The sequence below is a fragment of the Phyllosticta capitalensis genome, assembly GCF_038381095.1.
Source record: "Phyllosticta capitalensis strain CBS 128856 chromosome Unknown BKA78scaffold_2, whole genome shotgun sequence".
Classification (NCBI taxonomy): Eukaryota; Fungi; Ascomycota; class Dothideomycetes; order Botryosphaeriales; family Phyllostictaceae; genus Phyllosticta; species Phyllosticta capitalensis.
This window is the reverse complement of record NW_027117440.1, coordinates 2,931,281-2,951,213: the sequence shown is the minus strand read 5'-3', so window position 1 is coordinate 2,951,213 and position 19,933 is coordinate 2,931,281. Positions and strand designations below refer to the sequence as shown.

General features: G+C 53.8%; 9 protein-coding genes across 9 annotated transcripts; 3 read left to right on the top strand and 6 right to left on the bottom strand.

Moving 5' to 3' along the window:
- Positions 1-4,535: 4,535 nt before the first annotated feature.
- BKA78DRAFT_292974 (uncharacterized protein) lies at positions 4,536-5,242 on the top strand (the record flags this gene model as incomplete). Its single annotated transcript, XM_066886133.1, has 4 exons — positions 4,536-4,556; positions 4,618-4,876; positions 4,912-5,041; positions 5,131-5,242. The coding sequence occupies 4 exons, from the start codon at positions 4,536-4,538 to the stop codon at positions 5,240-5,242; spliced, it is 522 nt and encodes a 173-aa protein (XP_066748310.1).
- Positions 5,243-5,926: 684 nt separating this feature from the next.
- BKA78DRAFT_292973 (uncharacterized protein) lies at positions 5,927-6,400 on the bottom strand (the record flags this gene model as incomplete). Its single annotated transcript, XM_066886132.1, has 1 exon — positions 5,927-6,400. One exon carries the CDS (start codon positions 6,398-6,400, stop codon positions 5,927-5,929), a length of 474 nt encoding a protein of 157 aa, XP_066748309.1.
- Positions 6,401-9,179: 2,779 nt separating this feature from the next.
- On the bottom strand, positions 9,180-9,634 carry BKA78DRAFT_350305 (uncharacterized protein; the record flags this gene model as incomplete). Its single annotated transcript, XM_066890969.1, has 2 exons — positions 9,180-9,423; positions 9,498-9,634. 2 exons carry the CDS (start codon positions 9,632-9,634, stop codon positions 9,180-9,182), a joined length of 381 nt encoding a protein of 126 aa, XP_066748308.1.
- Positions 9,635-10,137: 503 nt separating this feature from the next.
- On the bottom strand, positions 10,138-10,436 carry BKA78DRAFT_350304 (uncharacterized protein; the record flags this gene model as incomplete). The annotated part of the gene is made up of 2 exons (XM_066890968.1): positions 10,138-10,345; positions 10,417-10,436. 2 exons carry the CDS (start codon positions 10,434-10,436, stop codon positions 10,138-10,140), a joined length of 228 nt encoding a protein of 75 aa, XP_066748307.1.
- A 501-nt stretch (positions 10,437-10,937) lies between these two features.
- Positions 10,938-11,395, bottom strand: BKA78DRAFT_292970 (uncharacterized protein; the record flags this gene model as incomplete). Its single annotated transcript, XM_066886131.1, has 2 exons — positions 10,938-11,142; positions 11,256-11,395. The coding sequence occupies 2 exons, from the start codon at positions 11,393-11,395 to the stop codon at positions 10,938-10,940; spliced, it is 345 nt and encodes a 114-aa protein (XP_066748306.1).
- A 1,314-nt stretch (positions 11,396-12,709) lies between these two features.
- Positions 12,710-14,741, bottom strand: BKA78DRAFT_246610 (methylenetetrahydrofolate reductase 2; the record flags this gene model as incomplete). The annotated part of the gene is made up of 3 exons (XM_066884229.1): positions 12,710-12,948; positions 12,999-13,873; positions 13,918-14,741. The coding sequence occupies 3 exons, from the start codon at positions 14,739-14,741 to the stop codon at positions 12,710-12,712; spliced, it is 1,938 nt and encodes a 645-aa protein (XP_066748305.1).
- BKA78DRAFT_86636 (uncharacterized protein) lies at positions 14,721-15,285 on the bottom strand. The gene is made up of 2 exons (XM_066893877.1): positions 14,862-15,285; positions 14,721-14,794 (listed from the first exon to the last, which is right to left on the bottom strand). The coding sequence occupies exons 1-2, from the start codon at positions 15,130-15,132 to the stop codon at positions 14,784-14,786; spliced, it is 282 nt and encodes a 93-aa protein (XP_066748304.1). The 5' UTR covers positions 15,133-15,285; the 3' UTR covers positions 14,721-14,783.
- Positions 15,286-15,439: 154 nt separating this feature from the next.
- Positions 15,440-16,207, top strand: BKA78DRAFT_246091 (Triosephosphate isomerase; the record flags this gene model as incomplete). Its single annotated transcript, XM_066884182.1, has 1 exon — positions 15,440-16,207. One exon carries the CDS (start codon positions 15,440-15,442, stop codon positions 16,205-16,207), a length of 768 nt encoding a protein of 255 aa, XP_066748303.1.
- A 207-nt stretch (positions 16,208-16,414) lies between these two features.
- Positions 16,415-18,228, top strand: BKA78DRAFT_86416 (uncharacterized protein). The gene is made up of 3 exons (XM_066893874.1): positions 16,415-16,599; positions 16,651-17,171; positions 17,218-18,228. Exons 2-3 carry the CDS (start codon positions 16,673-16,675, stop codon positions 17,850-17,852), a joined length of 1,134 nt encoding a protein of 377 aa, XP_066748302.1. The 5' UTR covers positions 16,415-16,599; positions 16,651-16,672; the 3' UTR covers positions 17,853-18,228.
- Positions 18,229-19,933: the final 1,705 nt, after the last annotated feature.

The window sequence follows — 19,933 nt, the reverse complement described above, 5'->3', positions numbered from 1 at the left end:
GCAGATGCCCCTGAAAGAGAAGCTCGTGACGCAGAACATGCGAATCGCGTGTGGAGGTGGAGCAGGAGGCGTCGCGGTATGTAAACTTCCCTCACCTGGCACAGTCTAAGAGCTTCAAGTCTGCGCTCCTCTTCCTCAGAGGAACTGAAGGCCCAAAATGGTTGACTTGTTCGCTGCTTTGTGTAGTCCGGAATTCCCGAGCATACTCACTTCTGTTTGTGATGTCTGATCGACCTCCGCGAACTCCCACAGCTCTTTTGGAACTTTACCCTACCTAACTCGTCTCAGCATCACAATGTATATTTGCCGGTTGACATTTTTTTGGGCGTGATGAAGAACCGCAGACCCTTTGAATCTGGATCACCAAATCCCCACGCCCAACAGAGTTTGTCGCTGCCTTAGATTGAATGACCGAGACAGCGCCACAAAAAGTACGTGGTCCCAAACCGGCCTGATCTGTCCATTGTCCCCCTTGTCCACGGGTGCTTGAGTGAGCGGGGAAGGGAGACTTTATACCCAGGAATCAGCCCGCACGTACCACCCACCACCAGTCGCGCCTGCTCACATGAGCAGGAGGCGTGCGTCACGCGTCCTGCTGCCTCAGGTTAGAGCTGACTGGATTTGCGGTATAAAAAGCTCCTCCCTTTCGCTCCTGAGTCTCTGCTCCAACCGTCTTCCACGGAGGAAGCAAGCCAACACAGCGACAGTAGGATGATACTGGCTCGTGGTGTCCGCCGAAAGCCAAAGTTTGACCTGTTTTTGGCGCTCTGCTGCACGCCGCTGCCCCAGTGTGCCTCCGCCTTTCCGCCAGTTTTCACTTCGCGGCGGGTGCGCGAGTAAAGCTGCAGGTTAAGCGTGCAAGCGTCATGAGGGAGTGATGTTGAACGTCAATTGCAATGTGGTGAAGGACGGCGGCGTTTTGATGCAGAAGACTCGTCGCGGTGACGTGGATGACGGAAGGACTGACTAACCAACCGAAAGAAAAACAGAAGGGCAGTGGAAGTCTGCCGCAGGACTTTGCAGCGCAGCCGGCACAAAACACAGTGAGATGTATTGATTGGTCTTTCAAGACAAACTTAATTGTGCCTCATGTGAAAGCGGTCATTCGCTTCTCAGCGTGGACTGCGGCATTGAATCTGCGCATTCAGGAGGTGGGAGAGGCGGCATTTTATAGCCAGCTGCGGCTTTACGAAGTTTGTTGTCGGGCGGCGGTTAGGGGCAGGTGAGGCACCCTGTCAGGAGTAAGCGCCCGTGACATCGACTCGGTAGAGCACCAGCGCAAAGGAATCTTTTCGGGGTATAAAGCCTCTAGTCTCTTCCTGGGTGTCTCCATCAATCTCCTGTTGAACAGTAGCTGCGACGTCAGCCTGATCAATGTCACTGTGGCTCTGCATATCGACTACCTCATCCACTTCTCAGTTCACTCCATTCAACCATCTGACTTGTGTTTTTGTCGCCGTCACTTTTTCCTGGTCTGCGCAGGCGAAAGACATCTCATTGACAAAAAGCATTTCAAGCATACCAAATCAACCACCAATCACATTGTCGAGCAACATTGCAGTATTTTGAAGACCAATGCCATTTCAAACAACAACAACGAAGACGGAATGCGAAAAGGCAGACAGGTGGACCCAAAAGCAAAAGAACAAGACAAGTGTTGGATGTGAAGGGGTATTTGCAGCACAGTGTGTCGGTAACATGCCATCAGGCTATCTCTTTGACTACCACTGTGCGGTTGAAGAAGCAGTCCAGAGGATAGAGAGGCGAGCCTTTATAGTCAGTCGCAGCCTGCTTGGCGCCATGTGACAGCCACGGGCAGGTCAGGTAGCTTTTCAGGACTCATTTCGTGCTATAAAAGACTTCAATCACTTACCAACTCTCCCCTTCAATCCTTTGCAGAACAGCAACTGCCTTGGGCAATTTATCGGGTGTCAGAGATATACTGGGTGCGAAGTTAAATCGCCATCGCTCACTTTTTTGTTTGCTCCACAAGACCACCAAACTTGCGTTTCCCTTGTCGCTCCGCCTCCACGTTTCCGCGCGGCAGACATCTCACCGAAGAAGGCTGCATGATATGCAAAACCTGCCGCCGATTGTGCTGTCGAGCGACATTGTAGCATCTTGATGGAAAATTTCATTTTCAACGAGGCTTAGGGCATGAGAGTCAGAAAAGGAGAGCGGGCACAGACGGACCAAAAAGCAAGAGAACGAGACCGGCGGGATTGAAAATCTTAACTTCCGCGGCGAGACCGACACCAGGAAGACAGTCAGATCAGCTTCCGGAGGTGTATTGGCAGAAGTAGGACTGGTGCTCAACTCCGCTCTCCAGCTGTTGCTCTGCCGTTGAAGAAGCAATTTAGTGGGCAGCAAGGCAAGCTTTTATAGCCAGTCGCAGCCTGGAGAGCCTGGTGCCATATGACAGTCAGGGGCACGCGACGCAGCCTTTCAGGGGTCGTGCGCGTGACGCCTTACCTTACTGCTGCCACAGCACAGGACGCTTTTCTGTGGTATAAAAGCCCAAGCCTTTCACCAAGCTTACTCCACCAAGTTACCTGCGGCGGCAAAGCAATGCGGATCAATGTACAGACTCACTTTCTTGATGTCTCGGTGCGAGTCAACTGGCTTCACTTGTCCGTTGGCACAGAACCTCAACTAGAAGTCACTTGTGCTTTTTTCGCCGACCGACCTTCTTACTGTCGTTTGTGCGCAGTATGGCGGATATCTTGTCGACGCAGGTTTCCAGGGCGTGAAAACCAGTCGCCAGTCTCGCTGTCGAGCAACATCGCGGTAGCTTGAAGAACAACGCCGTTTCAATACAACGCTGCACGAATGGGAGTTGGGAGGCAAGAGAGAAGACAGAAAAACAGTAAAAGCAAAAGGACTAAAGGAACAAGGCCAGTCGGTCGCGCTTTTCAATATCTGCGGCGCGACCGACACCAGAAAGACAGTGTTCAGGAGACGTAGGTCGTGACAGGAAGTCCGTACCGAACATCGCGTCGACAGGAACTCGTGTCCGCTCCGCAACTGCCACTGTACCGTTGAATCCGGCAGCAGGTTTGGGGACAGAGAAGCGACCTTTTATAGCCATTTGAGGTCGGCGGAGCCTGTTGCCAGGCAGCGGTCAGGGGCTCGCGACGCAGTCTGCCAGGGGGCGCGCGTAACTTCTGACAGCTCGAGCATACAGAGCTCTCTTTCCTTCGCAGTATAAAACACCCCCAACCCACTCTCAAGTCTCTCCTCCAACCATACGCAGCAGCGAAGAAGCTCTACCAATCAGGTATGAGGTTTCACTTCTTTTGTTGCAAGGAAAGCATGAGATGACTTGTGTTGTGCGTGGATCCCGGCGCCTTACTGGTGTGTCTTCTGTTGGTTCTGGGCTCACAGAACAGCAGAGACCTCGCTGATGTGCGTTTGAAGCATGCGCCACCAGAAAAAAACGACGGCGTAGAGCGGCACTACAGTATGTTGAATAACAACGGTATTTCCAGCAATGATCCTGGGAGCAAGAGTGGCGGAGAAACTGGACGGACGACAAGGAAGGAAAAGAACAGAAACGCAGTCGAATTTTTTGATTGCAGCGTGCGGCGCAGCCAACACCAGAAAGACAGTATGTCATGGCTGATGGGTAGAACAAAGTGCGTTTGCTTTTTTGAATCTCGGCCGCTCGACCTGACACCGCGGTTGAAGAAGCATCCTCAGGGGTCGGAGCGGCAAGCTTTTATACTACATCAGCGACCTGCAAAGTCCAAGCGCTCGACGTCAGTCACGGTCGCTGCGCCAGAAGACCAATCAGTTCAGACAGGCGCTCAAACGGCGCGTGAGCACGCCAAACACGATCACTGCATGTGACATTAGACCTTGTGCCGGGTATAAAACTCCTGCCTTTCGCTGGTGTTTTGCGAGTCACTGCGTTCTGTGGATGAGGCAACCGGACAGGATATCGAGATTGACCCACTGCTGTCTTGTCCTGGAAGCAACCGTCAGACTCGTTGCTTATCTGTGGACCATACAGGTCATTGTACTTGTTTGTTCCTTGCTCTTTGCAGTCCGTGGCTTTGTCTTACTTGTCTTTGCAACTGAAAGTGAGTTTACCGTTGAATTGTCATGTGGGATGTGTAGCAGCATTTTTGCCATATGATGAGATACATCATCCACCTTTGATGAATGAAGGCACAGCTTTGCAGATGGGCTCAGGGGTAATTCCAGGAACAAGAAGACGGACAAGACGGCAGGTGAAATCAAAGGCAAAAAGCGCACGCAGTGTGCGATGCGCGGAAGGGTTTTGATGATGCCACCACAAGACCGACAAGTGAATACCTCCCAGCTCTTGTTTGCTTGCCCGTAGAGTGCAGTTGTCGACGCAGAATTGCAAAGCGAGCAGGTTGAAGCGTATTTATACCAAAACCACCACACTTGAAAGTCAGAATGCTGGAGAGCACGTGGGGCGATTGCAGTCACGGAGAGGCAGTCTGCCAGATTCGGCTAGGGAACTTGTGACTGTTCCGACCCAATCATCGAGCATTGGGCGGCAGCGGATGACATCTGACTGGAGGACCGTGAGTTCTGAGGCAGTATAAAAAGACCACTCCTCTGCCATCAATCTTTCTTTTGCAACAGCAGACTGCCTGGCGACACAAGAACGTCAACATCTTGACAGAAATCGGTTACTTTGGCGTGGCAGTCATCCAGGAAGGCAGTCACTGGCTGTGTGCTGTTCTGGAAGACGTTCTTCGACGACTGGAGGCCTTGTTTTTGCTTCTCTTCTTTTGCGCACTGTCTGCCCACAGCGCCAACTCCATTCATCCGCCTTTTCTTGCTGAAGTGAGTGCAGCTGCAACGTCAGCCAATGCCATCATTCAGCCGCGCGATAAGTACAGTAAGTAAATCACCATCACTCCCTAACGACGACAGGCCCCATTCACCAAGGCCAGATGGACCGCGAAAACCAAGTCACAGACCCACCTCCTTCTCTATTACTGCAACTTGCATCACATTCACCAAACCTCGGCTACAACCCACACCGTACCGCCCGTCTGGTCCGGTAAGTTTGATACACCGGTTCAACCAACCCAAGCGACCGGTCAACGCAGACCCGACAATCAGCTCTGACGTCTGCGGTACGCCCTATAGCGGTGATCTTAAGTCTTCAGCAGATGACAAGATGGCGTGTGGGCTGAGGTGGGCAGAGCTGAAAGGTACAGACGTCCAAGGCGATTGTTGTGTCATTGTCAGAAGGGGATGACATGGGAACGAAGGAAGACAGATAGATGCGTGGATTGTTTGATCGTTCATTCTTTGATTCGCTCTTTTTTGCCGTGCCCTCCCATCTCAGCTATCGCCAGAAAGGATGCATGTAGGTAGGTACATTGGGTGTGGGTGTATAGGGTATGTAAGTGCTGGGTGGGGTGATACACAACAACGCAGCGATAAACAAGCTTGCGTTCATACTCGGCCGTCGTCCATCAATCCGTCCTTCTCATTCCAAATCTTGCTGGCACTAGTCGCATCGCCTTCAGTCGCCTCCATTCGTCTCTTCCTTCCGTCGTCATAACATCGTCATCAACCAGTCGGCCAACCTCGATTTTGTCATCTTCAGTGCCGCAGGTACGTCCGTCCGCTGAGCCGAACGGGGCAGTGGGGTGGAAAATAAATCAAAACATTACACCAGCTAGCGCGGTAGGGAGTCGCAGTGGTAAAGGGGGAATAGGAGAAGAAGTATCGAAAAGGCTTGGTCGAATTAAAGCGCAGCGCAGTACATGAGTGACTGGCCGGGGGAGAAGAAAGAAAGAGTGACGTTGGTGCTGTACAGTAGGATGCACAAAGAAAGGCGAATCGAATCGGATTTGACAATCGAGCCGAATCGGGAAAAGCGTCGTCCAAATTAGGAAGGTGTGTCGAGAGAAAGGAGGTAGGTGGGTGCGCGCGCCTACTTGCCGCAGCCATCGATGTTCGCCGCCATGGCCTGGACATAGCTGCCATTGGTGACGGGCTCAAAGCTCGACTCGTCCAAGACGACGTTGAACATGCGGCAGGCAACGCTGGGGTTTCCGCCGGGCGACGAGTAGATGGGTTCGGAGGGGACGTTGTAGGCGAGGAAGGCGGCCTTGCAGCCGGTCAGGCCGTTGCACTGCTGCGTGCACTGGGTCCAGAGGGTCGTCTCGTTGGAGTAGGCTGCGTCGCCCATGGCTTGGTCCCAGTGGTAGATTTGGTTTTCCGTGGCGACGGTTGGCCGCATGGCGGAGGAGGCATCCGAGGGGAGGGCGTAGCTCAGGTAGCAGGGTGGTTTTATTTCGACGTAGGCGGGGCCGCCGGCGCGTGGGTTGAGGGTGATGGGGTTGTTGGTTGGCAGGGCCGTGGTGAGGGTGGCCAGGCCTAGGGAGACGAGAGTTGTGAAGTGCATTTTTGGCGTGGTATGTAGGTGTTGAGGGGTGGAGGTAGAGTGGTGGACAGGAGATGGAGCGAGAGAGTCAGTTCAAATAGAAGAGGGAGGCGAGGCAGGTGGAGACGTGTGTAGGACGCAATTGGATGTTATGACGTTCTTTCTTTGCTCCTTGTAGAAAGAAAGAGGCAGGAAGAGGAGGCCTAATATACGGATTGTTATGGGGAATTTTGTGAAGCCCCTGCAGGTCAGCACTCGTGCAGCTATTCATAGCGTGCAGTGGGCGAATGGACGACAGCAGACGGTCGGGTCGGCTGCAGGAACCGGAATCCGCGATGCGACGTGGCGAAGGATGATGTGGTTGGATCCGAGTCCAACCTCTTTTCTCTCAGAACAGTTGTTGCACTGGTCTCGGTTCCCGGCGGTCGTTGTGTCGTGGTTATGTGATGGCACGGCAGCCCGCGCTATCGACTGCAGGCCGTGTTGCATTCAATCAACCCGAGGGCCTGCATGTCTTTGCTGACTAGAAAACTTCTCCGCTTTCTCAAGTAAAAGACGTGAGAAAAGGAAAACAGAAAGGAGTCCTGGGCCGGCCCGGCGCCCAACTCAAAATTAAGCTTAGACAACAAACAACTACCTCTTCAACACCAAACTTGTCTCACGGCCACGCAGATGATGTTCTTCGCCATCATTCTCGTTCAGCTCGCACACGCCGTCTCACTCTCTTGATAGATGACTGCACCATTGCACCCGCTTTCTCAAATAGAAGTTGTTGCTGACGTCCTGGGTTCGCCACGCCCAAACAACGCCGCCGCCTCTGCCCTACACGTCCTCGCCCTCGTACAGCGGGCCTCCCTGCACACAAACGACCAACAAACATTCTAGAAAACCGCTTGCCATCCACCTCAACACACCACCGCCGCCGCATCCGCTTTCAACGCCGTCGCTCACCTCGTACACCAACTTAGCCGCAAATCCACAAGGCCTTGATTTTAGACTTTGCAGTCGCTGCACTCCGCCCACTCATCCTGCATCTGTCCATTTTCCAATTTTCTCTCCTGTCGTTGTCGTTGGCTGTTCTTGTCGTTGGGCCTGTCCTGTCTGTCTGTCGCCCGATAGCGCGACGCTGTGTCTGCGTGGCGTGGCACCGCAGCACACCCTCTCGTCCCTCTCCATTCTCTTGCATCCGGATCCATCCATCCACCTCCTCCCTTGCACGAGCCTGCCTCTTCCGTCTGGCTCGAGCAGCTGCCAAAATAGCCCAAGTCCTTCCTTCCTATAGGTGCCGACCGTCCCGACACGACGGCAACTGTTGCCATGTCCTTGGCGCTGCTGCGCATCAGAAGGCGGCGAAGCTTCTGCCATGGAAGCGTCGATGCACTCATGTCGCGTTGTTGTGTGGCACATTCCTCCTCGCCCTATCGCGTCGTTGCTGCCGAGGTCCCGTCAACTGCATTGCTTCTCGTATCCGACGCCTCTTGCTGCAACTTCACATGGCCAACTTCGACAACTTTGCGATGCGTCATGCTGCTGAAGCTGTGGCAGTCGACGCAGTAATCATCGAAACGCCTCTCACATGCCCCCTCCAGTCCCTTCAACCGGGCTACAGTAAACCAGTCTCAACTACAGATCATCTTCACCCCGGTCATCTGCCTCCGTCAACCGCGCCCACGAAAATGCCTAAGAACTTCTTTCAATCATCCCTCCACACTCTTATCGCCTCCCCATCTCAAATAACTATGTGTAAAGAGCGCAACTCTTGCAGGGCAGATGATGGGTCAAACTTTGCTGCAGGGCTGGCGCGGCGACCACGCGAGACTGGTTCGTTGTGACGTTTGCGCCGGCGTCATTCGCTACGTCTTCGGAAAGGCAAGTGGGCAGGGCAAGTGTGATGCTAGTCGACTGACAAGACGGACGGACCGGTTGTTGGGTGATGTGATGGGCGTGACTGGTGGACGCCGTCGAGGTGTTTGTCTTGGATGCGTTGGTCGGCGCCCTGGGCCGGTCGATACAAGAAACACCATCATTCACAAATTCAGCTAGAATGGCAGTAGGGCAGGCGGGTTAGAAGATTTGCCACGCTGCTAACTGATGAGAGGATAGCTTGGGGACTGCGGAGCTTGGCTGCTGTCACAAAAAATTTGGAGGAATATCGAGAAGCTGGAGATGGAGGGACCTGACTGACAGCTAGCTTGAACCGATACCTCGAAGCTGAAAGCAGAGCAACGCAAGAAGAGTACAGCGGAGTACATCGACCTCACGATTTCAGCTCTGTGGTCTTGTCTGTGTCTGTCGACCATAACCCACCACTCAGGCTCCACGCAACTTCCAGCTTTGGCACAGTGCAAAACCTGGCAAGTCGTCTTTTTCCTGAGTCACTGTCCTACGTTCTGGTTGCCCGCTTTCTTCGTCCTTCTTTCTCGCTTTTTGGCGGGCGAAGTGGAATGCGTCATGTCCGTTCCTCGTCTTTTTGCTTCTTCTCCCATTGTCAACGAGCTACGAGAGGGTTGGTATAAAGTCGGTCAAGTCTGCGCGCCATACGACACGGAAAGAGACGGAGATACAAGAAGGCAGCGAGCGAGTACGCAGATGGCAAGTGAGCGACGACCACCCTCCGCCCTGGCTTTCTTCCCTGTACGAGCACGGAGAGACGACGACGCAGGCGAGTCGGCGCAGTAAGCAATCTCATGGCATCCTGATCCATTCGTCGCAACGGAGTCTTGTACGTAAAACCGGACGTCCCATCTGCCCGTCTCATCCTCATCCTCCATACTCCATCCTCCATCCCCCATCCCTCTCTCTACTTCTGCGGCTGCAACCCCCCCAACGTCCCCCAAAGACTCTTCCCAAAACCACCCACATCACCACCAAACGGCTCCCCAATCAAGAAAATCGGCTGCTGGTTCGAATAATTCGGAATGTCGGGCACGAGCTCCGCTTCCGTGTCCGCCAGGCACTCGTCGCACGTTTTGCGGTCGGGAAAGTCGATCAAAGTGAGCACGTTGTAGAGCGGCTTTTCATGAGAGGGTTTTGTTGCGACGATTCTGTTGATAGTGTTGAGGAGTTGGAGGGCGGTTTGGGATGGGAAAATGGGGTTGGGAGGGGAGAGAAGACGCACTTCATCGTACGCCATCCAATCATCCTGCTGCCAAAGATGCGCTCGACCATTGTCATGTGCGTTTTGACGTAGTAGTCGTGGTTGAAGGTCGCGTCGGAGACGTTGGGGTACGCGACGGCGAGGGTGTAAGGGGGCATTTTGGTGGTGTGTGTCGTATTTGTATCAACTTGGAGCGAGGAAGATGGTGATTATGCGGGGACTTTGTTTGTATCTGCGAGATGGCGGGCTGTTGCGGATTTGCGATTTGGTCGGAGTTGAGGTGGTGATGTTGACTAGGTAGAGACGCAGAAGTCTCGTGTATGGGCTCTTCTCCAATTTCAACACGGCAGATTTCCCCAATCTCCCGTTTACTTTCTTTTCTCCAAGTCTCATATCAAGATAGCAGCCGTTACCAAGCTGGATCCCAAGGTTCCCGCGCATAGCGCTCCCGCGTCCCTCCTCCTCCTCCTCCGCCATTGCCCGCACACGTTGAAAAAGAGGGGTCCAACTTTAACCTTCCCGCTCCCGCTCTGTCGCTTCTGACTTTGCCGATAACCAAGCACCCTGAACTCAACCCCAAAACCAAAAGTCCACCTGATAAGGGAGTTCTGCTGATAGACGCACCCCCTGATCCCCCACCCTGCTTGCTCCCTCATGTCCTTCACAGAGCCCGCCCAAACGATCCAACAAGCCCTCCGAATGGTTCAGCGACCAAAAAGACGGGCGTCTTGTTCGAGTAGAATTGAATGTCCGGGATCAAGTCTTTGCGTATGAGCGCCAGGCATTCCTCCCACGTCTTGTGGTCCGCAAACTCCATGAGCGTCATGACGGAGTGAGGGGGTGGGTCGGCGGTGATGGTTTGCGTGATTCTGGGCCGTGTCAGAGGGAGAGGGGGAGAGGTGTGTAGTAGGTTGGTTCGTGGGGTATCTTGTCGCCAAACGCCTTTTCGAGCATGGTCATGTTTGTTTTGACGTAGTAGGAGTAAAGCGGCATCAGGGGCGTTGGGGTAGGCGACTGCCACGGTGATGGGCGCCATGGCTACAGTCCAAATGTCACAAATTAACCGTCGGTATCGTGGTGTAGTAGAATTGAAAATGGGGATGTGAGCAGGAAGTACATCAACACAGCAACACTTGAACAATGCTAACAATCAATCCTTTTATAATAGATGGTCGAGGTCAGCGTCCATTTTTGGTCCGTTGCAATCTGCGTCCTCCCTGGGCACGCATGCCTCTTCCTTTTGCTTTCCGTTTTTGTTCTGAGAGTCGTCCGGCTGGCCCCTGTACGTACATTGCAAGCTTTCGCCGCTGCTGATCAACTTCTCCCGCCCCCACCATTGACCGGGGCGTGCCGTTTGTCTTCTTTCAATCCACGTTCAATTTTCCCAATTCGCCAACTCCCCCAGCGCCCATTCCTCCATACGCACAGCTCCAGGCCCCCAAATCGTCTCTAACAACATCCCTAATTCCTGCTCACACCCACGCTCCCGGCAAACTGCTCACCAATCAAGAACACGGGCTCCTTGTTCGAGAAGTTCGGAATGTCGGGCACAAGGTCCTTGGCCGCAACCGCAATGCAGTCGTCCCAACTCTTACGATCAGGGAATTCGAGCAGACACATGACGGTGTAGGGAGGGGGGTCGTTTTTGGGAGCCGTGGCGACGATTCTGTTGTTCATTTGTTAGGACAGACACTTCTTTGGTGTGAAGATTTCTCAGTTTCATTTTTGTCGTGTTGGCTGGAGGAGGTGAAGTTTGGTGTGTTTGTGGGGAAGACTTACTTCAAAGCACGATACCCAATCAATCCATGCGGGCGCCAGACCTTCTCGGCCAGGGGCATGTGCACCTGCAAGTAATGATCGTAGTTGAAGGTGGCGTCAGAGACGTTGGGGTAGACGACTTGGACGATGAAAGGCGGCATTGTGTCTGTATTCGGGACTCGGTGATTTTGGGCCCGGTGATGTTGGTATTGCGGTCTCTTGTATTGATATCAACGGGACAGCTCTTCGACCAGTTGCTTTGAATTGGATTCCAAGACAGCGCGGACAAGTTGCGGGGATGTGATTGACCTAGAAATGAGAGTAAGGTGGGCTAGATGGGGTTTCTTAATGTACACGCAGCGCAACCATTTCCTTTTCCAACGCTCTCTCCACCTACGAGCCCGCTTCTGGAGTGAGACATTTTTTCGAATTGAATTTTGCGCAGCAAGCGCTTCCGCGACACCCGGTTCGAGAAAGGCTTAGCTTAGGCTTTTTGTCGTTCTCTATCCGAAGGTCGCTATCCGACAGTGGTGACTTTGATAAGAGGTGAAGGCCAGTGAGCATTGGGACGTCATGGTGTTTGATGGAGATATTGGGAGAGAAGTAGGAGGCAAGATGGGTTTGTTGCCGGTACAATGAACATGAGCGTTGAAAGAACCGGTAGTGATAATGAAGGGAACTGGAGGGGCAGCTCTATTCTCGGATCGCGACGAAGGATCGGGTTCTGAGAATCAAGGTTAAACGCAGGGACGCCTTCTTTCCAATTCCAGGTCTACGGTCGTCATTCGCCGACGCCTGACGGGGAGCGGGCGCCAAGGGAAGCAGATAAGGTTGTGATCCGCTCCACCCTCCGCTCCGCCGACCAGCCATCACGTCGCTCGGAATTCTGTTGGTCGGTCGTGTTGTTGTGCCTGCCGTTGAGGGCAGGAAGTGCTCTCATATGTCTGGGGGATATCTGTCTGTCTCTGGACTTTAAGCACGCCTTTCTCGTCCAACTCTCTCATCGTCCACCTGCCTGCCTACCCGCCTGTCCAAAACAAAAGAAACTGAGGGGAGTAGGAAAACATGGAAGCTCATATCGTCATGTGTGTTGAAGTAGACGTTCCGTCATGCCGTCCTTCTCCCTGCCTTCCATTCGCCAATGTTGAAGTTCAAAGCCCCGTAGTCTTTCTCTCTGTGTAAATGTGGAGAAACCTTTTTGTTGAACCATGTATTTCCCCCGGCCCGCCCGTCCTTGTTTTTATGCCATAGTGTTGAAAGGGTATGTAAAGAGATGGGTATGTTGAATCAGCTGTTCATACAGCTGCTTGTTGCACGTCGGCCGGCTTCGCTCGCCATTACCACAACGCTTCTTTTTGTTGAAAAAGGTACTAACTCCAGGAACGCCGACGCTGTGTGCAACGCATAATTCTTATAGACTGATTTTGAACGTGTTGAAATCGTTAGGATCGTCGAAATGATTTTGGTTTTTTCGTTTAGTTAGCAACGGGCACAGCGGTGCCGTTGGTCTTGGCGGAGGTTGACTCGCCGTTGGTCATCGCAACAGGGATGTTGTGGGTTGATCCGTTGGTGTCAGGCTTCTGCGCATCGCCATTGGGCTGCTCGCCGTTGAGGCCGGTTTCACCAGTGATGGCGATTTCCTTGTCCAGATCAGGGGCTTGCAGGCCTTCAAACAGCGAGAAGATGCCGTTGGCGACGTGGAAGTCGTTGTGGACTAAAGTCATTGTCAGCCATTTGCACCTCTCCTGTCTGCATTGCACTTACCAATATTGACAAGGTACCACGAGTCCATCAAAGTACCAATCAAGTGTCTCGAGGGGCTCGCAGCAGGGAAGCACTTGGCCCAGTCCTCGCCGAGGCGGTAAAACTCATCTTTCCAGGCAAGGAAGCTGACGGTCTCGACAATGGTCGGCTGGACGATCTCCTTGCCAGGGAAAACACCCCAGGTCACAGCGTTGGGTCCGTCAGGAGGCGCATTGGTCTTCAAGTCTCCGTGCTTGTTGACGGCGTAGTAAGTCATTTCTGGGTCGCGCTCGACCCTCGTAATCAATTCGGCAATGAGTTCCGGCGAGACCAGGACCTCGAGGTATGCCTTTTGGTATACGTAGCCATTGCGAGGACCCCATCCGTAAATGGGGTGCGAAGACTTGGCTCCATTGACGGCGGGCTGCGAGTTGATGGTCAACAGGCCCCGCTTGTTGAGGGCCACCAAGTCGTCCTTGAGCTCATCTGCTTCGGTCGTGATGGGCTGCTCGCTCCAGGGAAGGCTGTCCAGCTTCCGCTCCATGTACTTGACAAAGGCATCGGCAATGTCCTGGACCGACTTGGGGCTGCCCCAAAGCTTAATATTTTGCTCGTTGGTGCCCCTCAAGCCAATGCCGTACTGGTCCAATTCGCCAAAGGCCGGGGATCGCGAATCACCCCAGCGTCCGTTGGGAAACTCGTCCCAGTCTTGAGTGCGAACAACGTATGACCGATTGCGGTTTCTCCAGAAAATGGGACGCACATTCTCCTCGCGTCGACCAGGAGCAAGAGACTGGCGCCACGGGAGAGGCTTCTCGATAGGGCTCTGCACGTCCGGAGTGAGACCGAGGTCTTCGAGCACCATTCGCGTTGATTGGGCCAGGTTCATGGTGTAGCTACAAAATTAGCAGAGTTTTGGCAATGGCAGTCTGCAACTTACAAGTGCAGGTGCATGATGCCAGCTTCAATCAAGCGGCGGCACATTTCCGAAATCAGATTCTTGCCCACCTCGCGGACTTCAGCATCGTCGTTCTTGACTGGCTCCAGCGCTTCGAGCCATGCAGGGGGGATGTGGCACTTGGTCCAGTTCGCGCGCCTCATAAAAGCGGCATAAGTGTGGATTGGCATGATGCCGGGGATGATGGGCACGGTGATGCCTTTGGCGCGCACTTTTTGCGCCCAGTCGAGGAAAATGTCGACGTCGTAGAACATTTGGGTCACGATGAACGTGCCTCCCGCGTCCACCTTTTCCTTGAGGTGTTCGAGGAGCAGGTCTGGGTCATCATTGTCGTCGCAGCCCTCGGAGTACCCGGCGACACCAATGTCAAAGTGATTGCCATACTGGTCCCTGATGTACTTGACCAGGTCCTTTGCATATCTGAAGCCTCCAGCGGTAGCCTCCCACTTCTCCTGTTCTCTTGGCGGGTCTCCTCGAAGCGCGAGAATGTTCTTACAACCGGCAGCGTACGCTTGCTTCAAGGCCTCGTCCAGCTTGGACTTTTCCATGTCGGTGCAAGTCAAGTGCATGCAAGTCTCGAGCCCGTACACCGACTGCGCCACCTTGACCATTTCGCAAGTCAAGTGCGAGTTGCGACCTCCAGCGCCCCAGGTTATGTCTATGAAGGTCGGCCCCAGACCGTGCATGCGATCCATGCGGTCATACAGGTTCTGGACACCTTGAGCGGTCTTGGGAGGGAAAAACTCGAAGGAGAATGACGGTTTGCCATTTTTGTGGTTTTCGGCCAATTTCTGAGAGATGTGCATGGTTGCGGGTGGCACGAAGGCCGATGATGCGCAAAATTGGAGTTAAGAAGAAGCTGCGGCGAGAGTTAGCAAGATGTAGAGTATAATGTCAAAGGTTGAAAGACAATAGCAAGGACGTACGGTGACCAAGCTCTTGGGAACAGACTGTCCTCCACCAGGCCAATTGCCTGCTATCCGAAATATCTAACGCGGGCCCAACGGTCGGCGAGCTCGCGCGGCATAAACCACGGAATGTAGGGCGGCAGGAGTTGCAGGAAGGAAGAAGAAGTAGTGTCGCGAGAAAAGCGAGCGTGAATCGGAGTCGGAGTTGTTGGATAGCAAACCGAGCGTGAAAGGCGGCGACGGGCGGTGGGGCCAGCACAAAAGTGCCCGCAGCCCGCCGCTGTGACATGGGAACCCAACCATTTTCCCACTCGTGACGCCGTCACGACTTTTACTACTCGCCGACGCTCCCCATTGCGCGCCGGTCCATTTAACTTGCCGTCATGCAGCGCCAGTGCCGCCGTCCTCTGGTCGAACCGCCGACTTCGCTCGCTACCAATGCAGCTCGGCTTGCCGCTTGAGGCATCCCACGTCTCACGGGGCCCCTCACCTCGTCAAGACCACCAGCGCCATGTAGCTGAGAGGTGTATATACCTCGCAGCCCGCTGCTACACTGTTGTCCAGATCGCCCTCCTCTTCCCGCCCTCCCATTCGCCATGTCTGCCGCATCGCACCCACGCCGCCTAGTCGGCACCAGTCTCAAAATGTACTTCGACCTCTCCCGCACCTTCTCCTACGTCCAAGGAGTCGCAGACATCTCGTCCCACGCGGAAGCCAACGACGTCGACCTATTTGTCATTCCTGACTTTGTGTCTCTCGTCGAATCACGCCGCCTCTTGGAAAACACTTCGACAATGCTCGGCGCACAGGACGCCTTTTGGGAATCGACTGGTCCATACACGGGCGAAGTATCACCGCTGGTTCTACAACAGGCCGGCGTCAAGATTGTGGAACTGGGACATGCTGAGAGGAGACGGATCTTTGGTGAGACGGACGAGCAGGTCGCGAAGAAGGCAAAGGCCGCCGTGCAACACGGTTTGATACCGCTGGTGTGCATTGGCGAGAAGACACACAGCGCCATTGCGTCCGCAGCCGTAGGCGCAGCTATTGAAGAATGTCGTCCCCAGGTACTGTCCGTATTGGCGGCCGTACCTGACGACGCCGAGGTCATCCTGGCCTATGAGCCGGTGTGGGCGATTGGCGCTGCAGAACCAGCCAATGCCGACCACGTTGTCAATGTGACGAAGGAATTGAGAAATCTGGCTGCAGGGAGAAAAGGCACAACAAGGATTCTCTATGGTGGAAGTGCTGGTCCAGGAACATTTGCTAAACTCGCAGACGGAGTCGATGGACTGTTTTTGGGGCGATTCGCCCATGATTTGGCAAATCTGCGCCAGGTCATTACTGAAATTGGACAGTCTTGAGGATTGCTTGCAGAAGAGGATAGCAACAGCATTAGCAAGTCATGATGCATTCAAGACCTTTGCCCCTGGGTCCCTTGATCCAGACAGCCGGAAGGTTCACAGCTGCGGGGCATTAGCCGTGAAGCGGCACGCCAGTTCGATTTGCGATCCGTGGCAAGACCTCAGTCAGCTCCATACATCCGACGCTTAGAAATCTACCCAATTGACTTCATGTTCTCGAAGTTCATAAAACCATGCTTCGCACATCAGCAACCCCTCTTCGCCAAAGGCCTGTCACGACAAGAGTAATTACATCATTTTGTCCCCTCCTTTCTTTGCGGCATCTTCCCGGCAACTTCTCGGCGACCTGGACAACCACGACAACGTCACTGACGGGCACTTCTTTCAAGTGAGTAAGTAGGACGGAGTTGGCAATTATTTCCTGATGGCTCATACCTTTTCAGTCCAGTCCGATACAAATCAAAGATGGTCGACGCAACGAACAATCCGCTTTCAGGGCTTTGGAAGCCAAATCATCTGGAAAAGCTCTGGTATGGGCCGAACTCGGTTGGGAAGCATCTTACAGAGTCGCTTCCGAGCGAATCATCAAGGGTTTTCATCATCACTGGTTCCTCACTGGCCACTAAGACGCCCTTAGTTAAGCGAGTGGAGAGTGTACTCGGCTCAAGGCATGCTGGAACAGTTGCCAATATCAAGCAGCATGCTCCCATCGTCCAGCTTAACGAGGCGACTGACGTGATCCTGAAAGATTCCAAAATTGATACTCTGGTATCTATAGGAGGCGGAAGTCCTATCGACACTGCCAAAGCCATTTCTTACAAGGTGCATGAGCGAGTGGGTCATTACCTCTATCATGTAGCTATTCCCACCACTCTGAGCGCTGCCGAATGCACCTATAATGCAGGCTTGACGCAAGGAGATGGCGTTAAGATGGGAGTTGGGCATCCTGAGCTGGTTCCTCATGGTAAGATACAGCTTGGTACGCGTCTCCGGCCTCTAACACCCGACAGTCATCATCTACGACTCAAAATTTGCATTGGAAACGCCCCCAAAACTTTGGCTCTCGACTGGTTTTCGTGCACTGGATCACGCTATGGAATTGATGTTCCATCCGACTGCAACAGAAGTCCCTGCGAGGCAAATGTGTCTGTCAGCTGCATCCAGCCTCTTCACCAATCTTCCCAAGTATAAGAAAGATTCTACAAACGAGGATGTCATAACTCAACTGCAGTTGGCGTCGTTTGCGTCTCTTGGCTTTCTCGGGACTAACTTGAAAGGAGGATTGGGCTTGTCGCACGCGCTGGGCTATGCTCTTGGAAGCCCATATTCGATCCCGCATGGCATCACTTCTTGTTTGACCCTTGGACATGTCATCAAGCTCAAGGCTCAAGAACCCGAAGCTGCTGCGCAGATCGCGAGAATGGCGCCGTTTGTTGGTCTTGCAAGGACCGGGAACGATCAATTGGACGCCACAGCGGTGGGGGACGCGATTTTGGAGCTGGTGGAAATTGTTGGCTTAAAGACGAGCCTGAGAGAGTACAACGTCGGCGAGGATCAGCTTCCAATCATCGTCCAGAGAGCAACGCGCCAAGAGCAGGGACCGCTTTACGACAAGGTTGCAGAACTCGTCAAGGGTCTGTACTGATTAGCTACTTCTCAGTGGGAATGCCAATCATTCTTTGGACTCGACGCCGCGAGCTGAGGTATTGGACCAAGTCGACCTCGCTTCCCCGCTCACGATGAAGACGAGCTCTGCAGAACGAGCTCTGCGGACTGAACCAATCGACTTGAACATGACAATGATTCCAATTTCAGGACAGTGCATCAAGTCTCGAGACTTGGGCTTGGAAGGCGCCTTGATATGTTGCGCATTACCGCCGCGTGGATCCCGATGTGCGATTGCTTCACAGCGGGCGATCAGAACACGCCTATGGCGGACGGCACATGCTCATTACGGGAAGCCCAGCCGGGCAACCGGTCGGCCCCATTGAGTGACCCCATGTGTCTATTTGCAGACTAGTGGCTGCCCCACGGGATCCTTTGCCAGTGTTGTCTATCAGATGCATGCCGCCAAGGCATTGAATACCTTCCATTCACTTCAGCCTTGCAAAGAGTCAACTACAACTGTGCAACAGCTTTGAGTTTTCTTTGCTGCTGGTGGATTGATACGCAAATTCGAAAGCGGTAGTGGGAGTCAGCCTTGCAGGAGCAACTGCCAAATGGATCATTCCGTTGATATGGTCGTCGTAAGAAAAGCAGTAAGTTGGCATTTTTTCAAGATCAATCCAGCATCGACTGCATTATTTTCAGCAGATCTTGCCAACGAAAGACCGAGTCTGGCAATACGAAGCCCGGCAGGCCGGAGCACATTCTCCGCGCTGCTGGTGCGACCGAGATAGGCTACAGGAACTGCGTTTGGTTGTATTCCGCGTCGCTAAGGGCTGTCTGCATGCAGGCGAAGAGCGGCTGCTCACCACCACATGACAGCTTTCCCCTCGCCAAATTCGAGGGTCCTCGCGCGCCAGAGACCCCATGGCCAATCGAAACGTCCAAACACCGGAAGTTGCTGCGGACCAGGGCAGAAAGCCGACTCAAAACCCGGTGCAGACCTATGGCAGTGGTTGACTGGGGTGCGTCACCATCGATGATCAGACAGCCTGTTGTGCCCAGCACCCCTCGCGCTCGAGTCCAAGCCTGTCAAATCGCCGGATCCCTTGTTGGGACTATACAAACTTTTTCGAATTCCCGAAAACTCCTCAGCTGGCTTATACCCGAGACTCCAACGTCCCTGGCCCCGCGCTCAGAGCCTGCTCCTGGAAGGAGATGAAGATTAGGTCGGCCGATGCAATTTGCACTTTTTCAGGCTTTTGGCGGAAGCAATGTTGCATTGTATCAGCCTTTTGGTGCAGAAATTCAACGTCCCATGCTGAAGCCACCAACCAGCAACTACCTCTGCTTAGGTACAGCAACACGCCTGTGCGGGTGCCACCGACGGCTTGGAGCGCCATCTCACCTTCAGCCCTACCAGATCAAGCTTCCTCCGGCGAGGACTGCCATGCATGGATGACACTCATTGAAGAGCGCCCCAACTCAGGCACGTATCAGTTGGTAATGGGTGCTTACATGGGCCAATTGCCCTAATCGCATGGCTCGGAGAAGGGCCCTCGCCTGTCTTGGCCAGCGACATACCGAACAGGGCAAGCCCTGAAGAAGACGATCATCCTGCAAGGCTGACAGCGTTCTCATCGTGGCCGTTTAGACTTGCCTAGCGAAGCTCGTGCCCTTGGAACCCACGTTGACGTCTCCATGAGCGGGCCGCAGCCGTGTGGCTTTGGAATCCAATCACCTCTCCACTGGCCCTCATCATATGCCTCGCAGTGCAACCAAAGCCCCCTGCTCAGGTAACCACTGGGCCAGCACACAGCAGCAGTAGCAGTACGCGGGTCTTGAGCGGAGCTTCCAACTGCGTGGCGCTGGAGTTTAGCCCGCATTTCCACGCCCATCCACGCCGCTCGGCTCGCCGCTTGAGACCCCCGCTGGTGGAGTGCCTCTGAATATCCTTCGCTCGGGCAACTTTGCCAAGTAGTGTGGAGACCAAGCCCTATGAATTTCATACCGCCGTCAGGGTAATTCCGAGCCTCGACGCGTAGCCATGTGGGATCATTTAAGTTTACTTCGGTCCCTCGTGCGCGGTTCCTGACGACACAGCACCTTTGAGAACCTAAC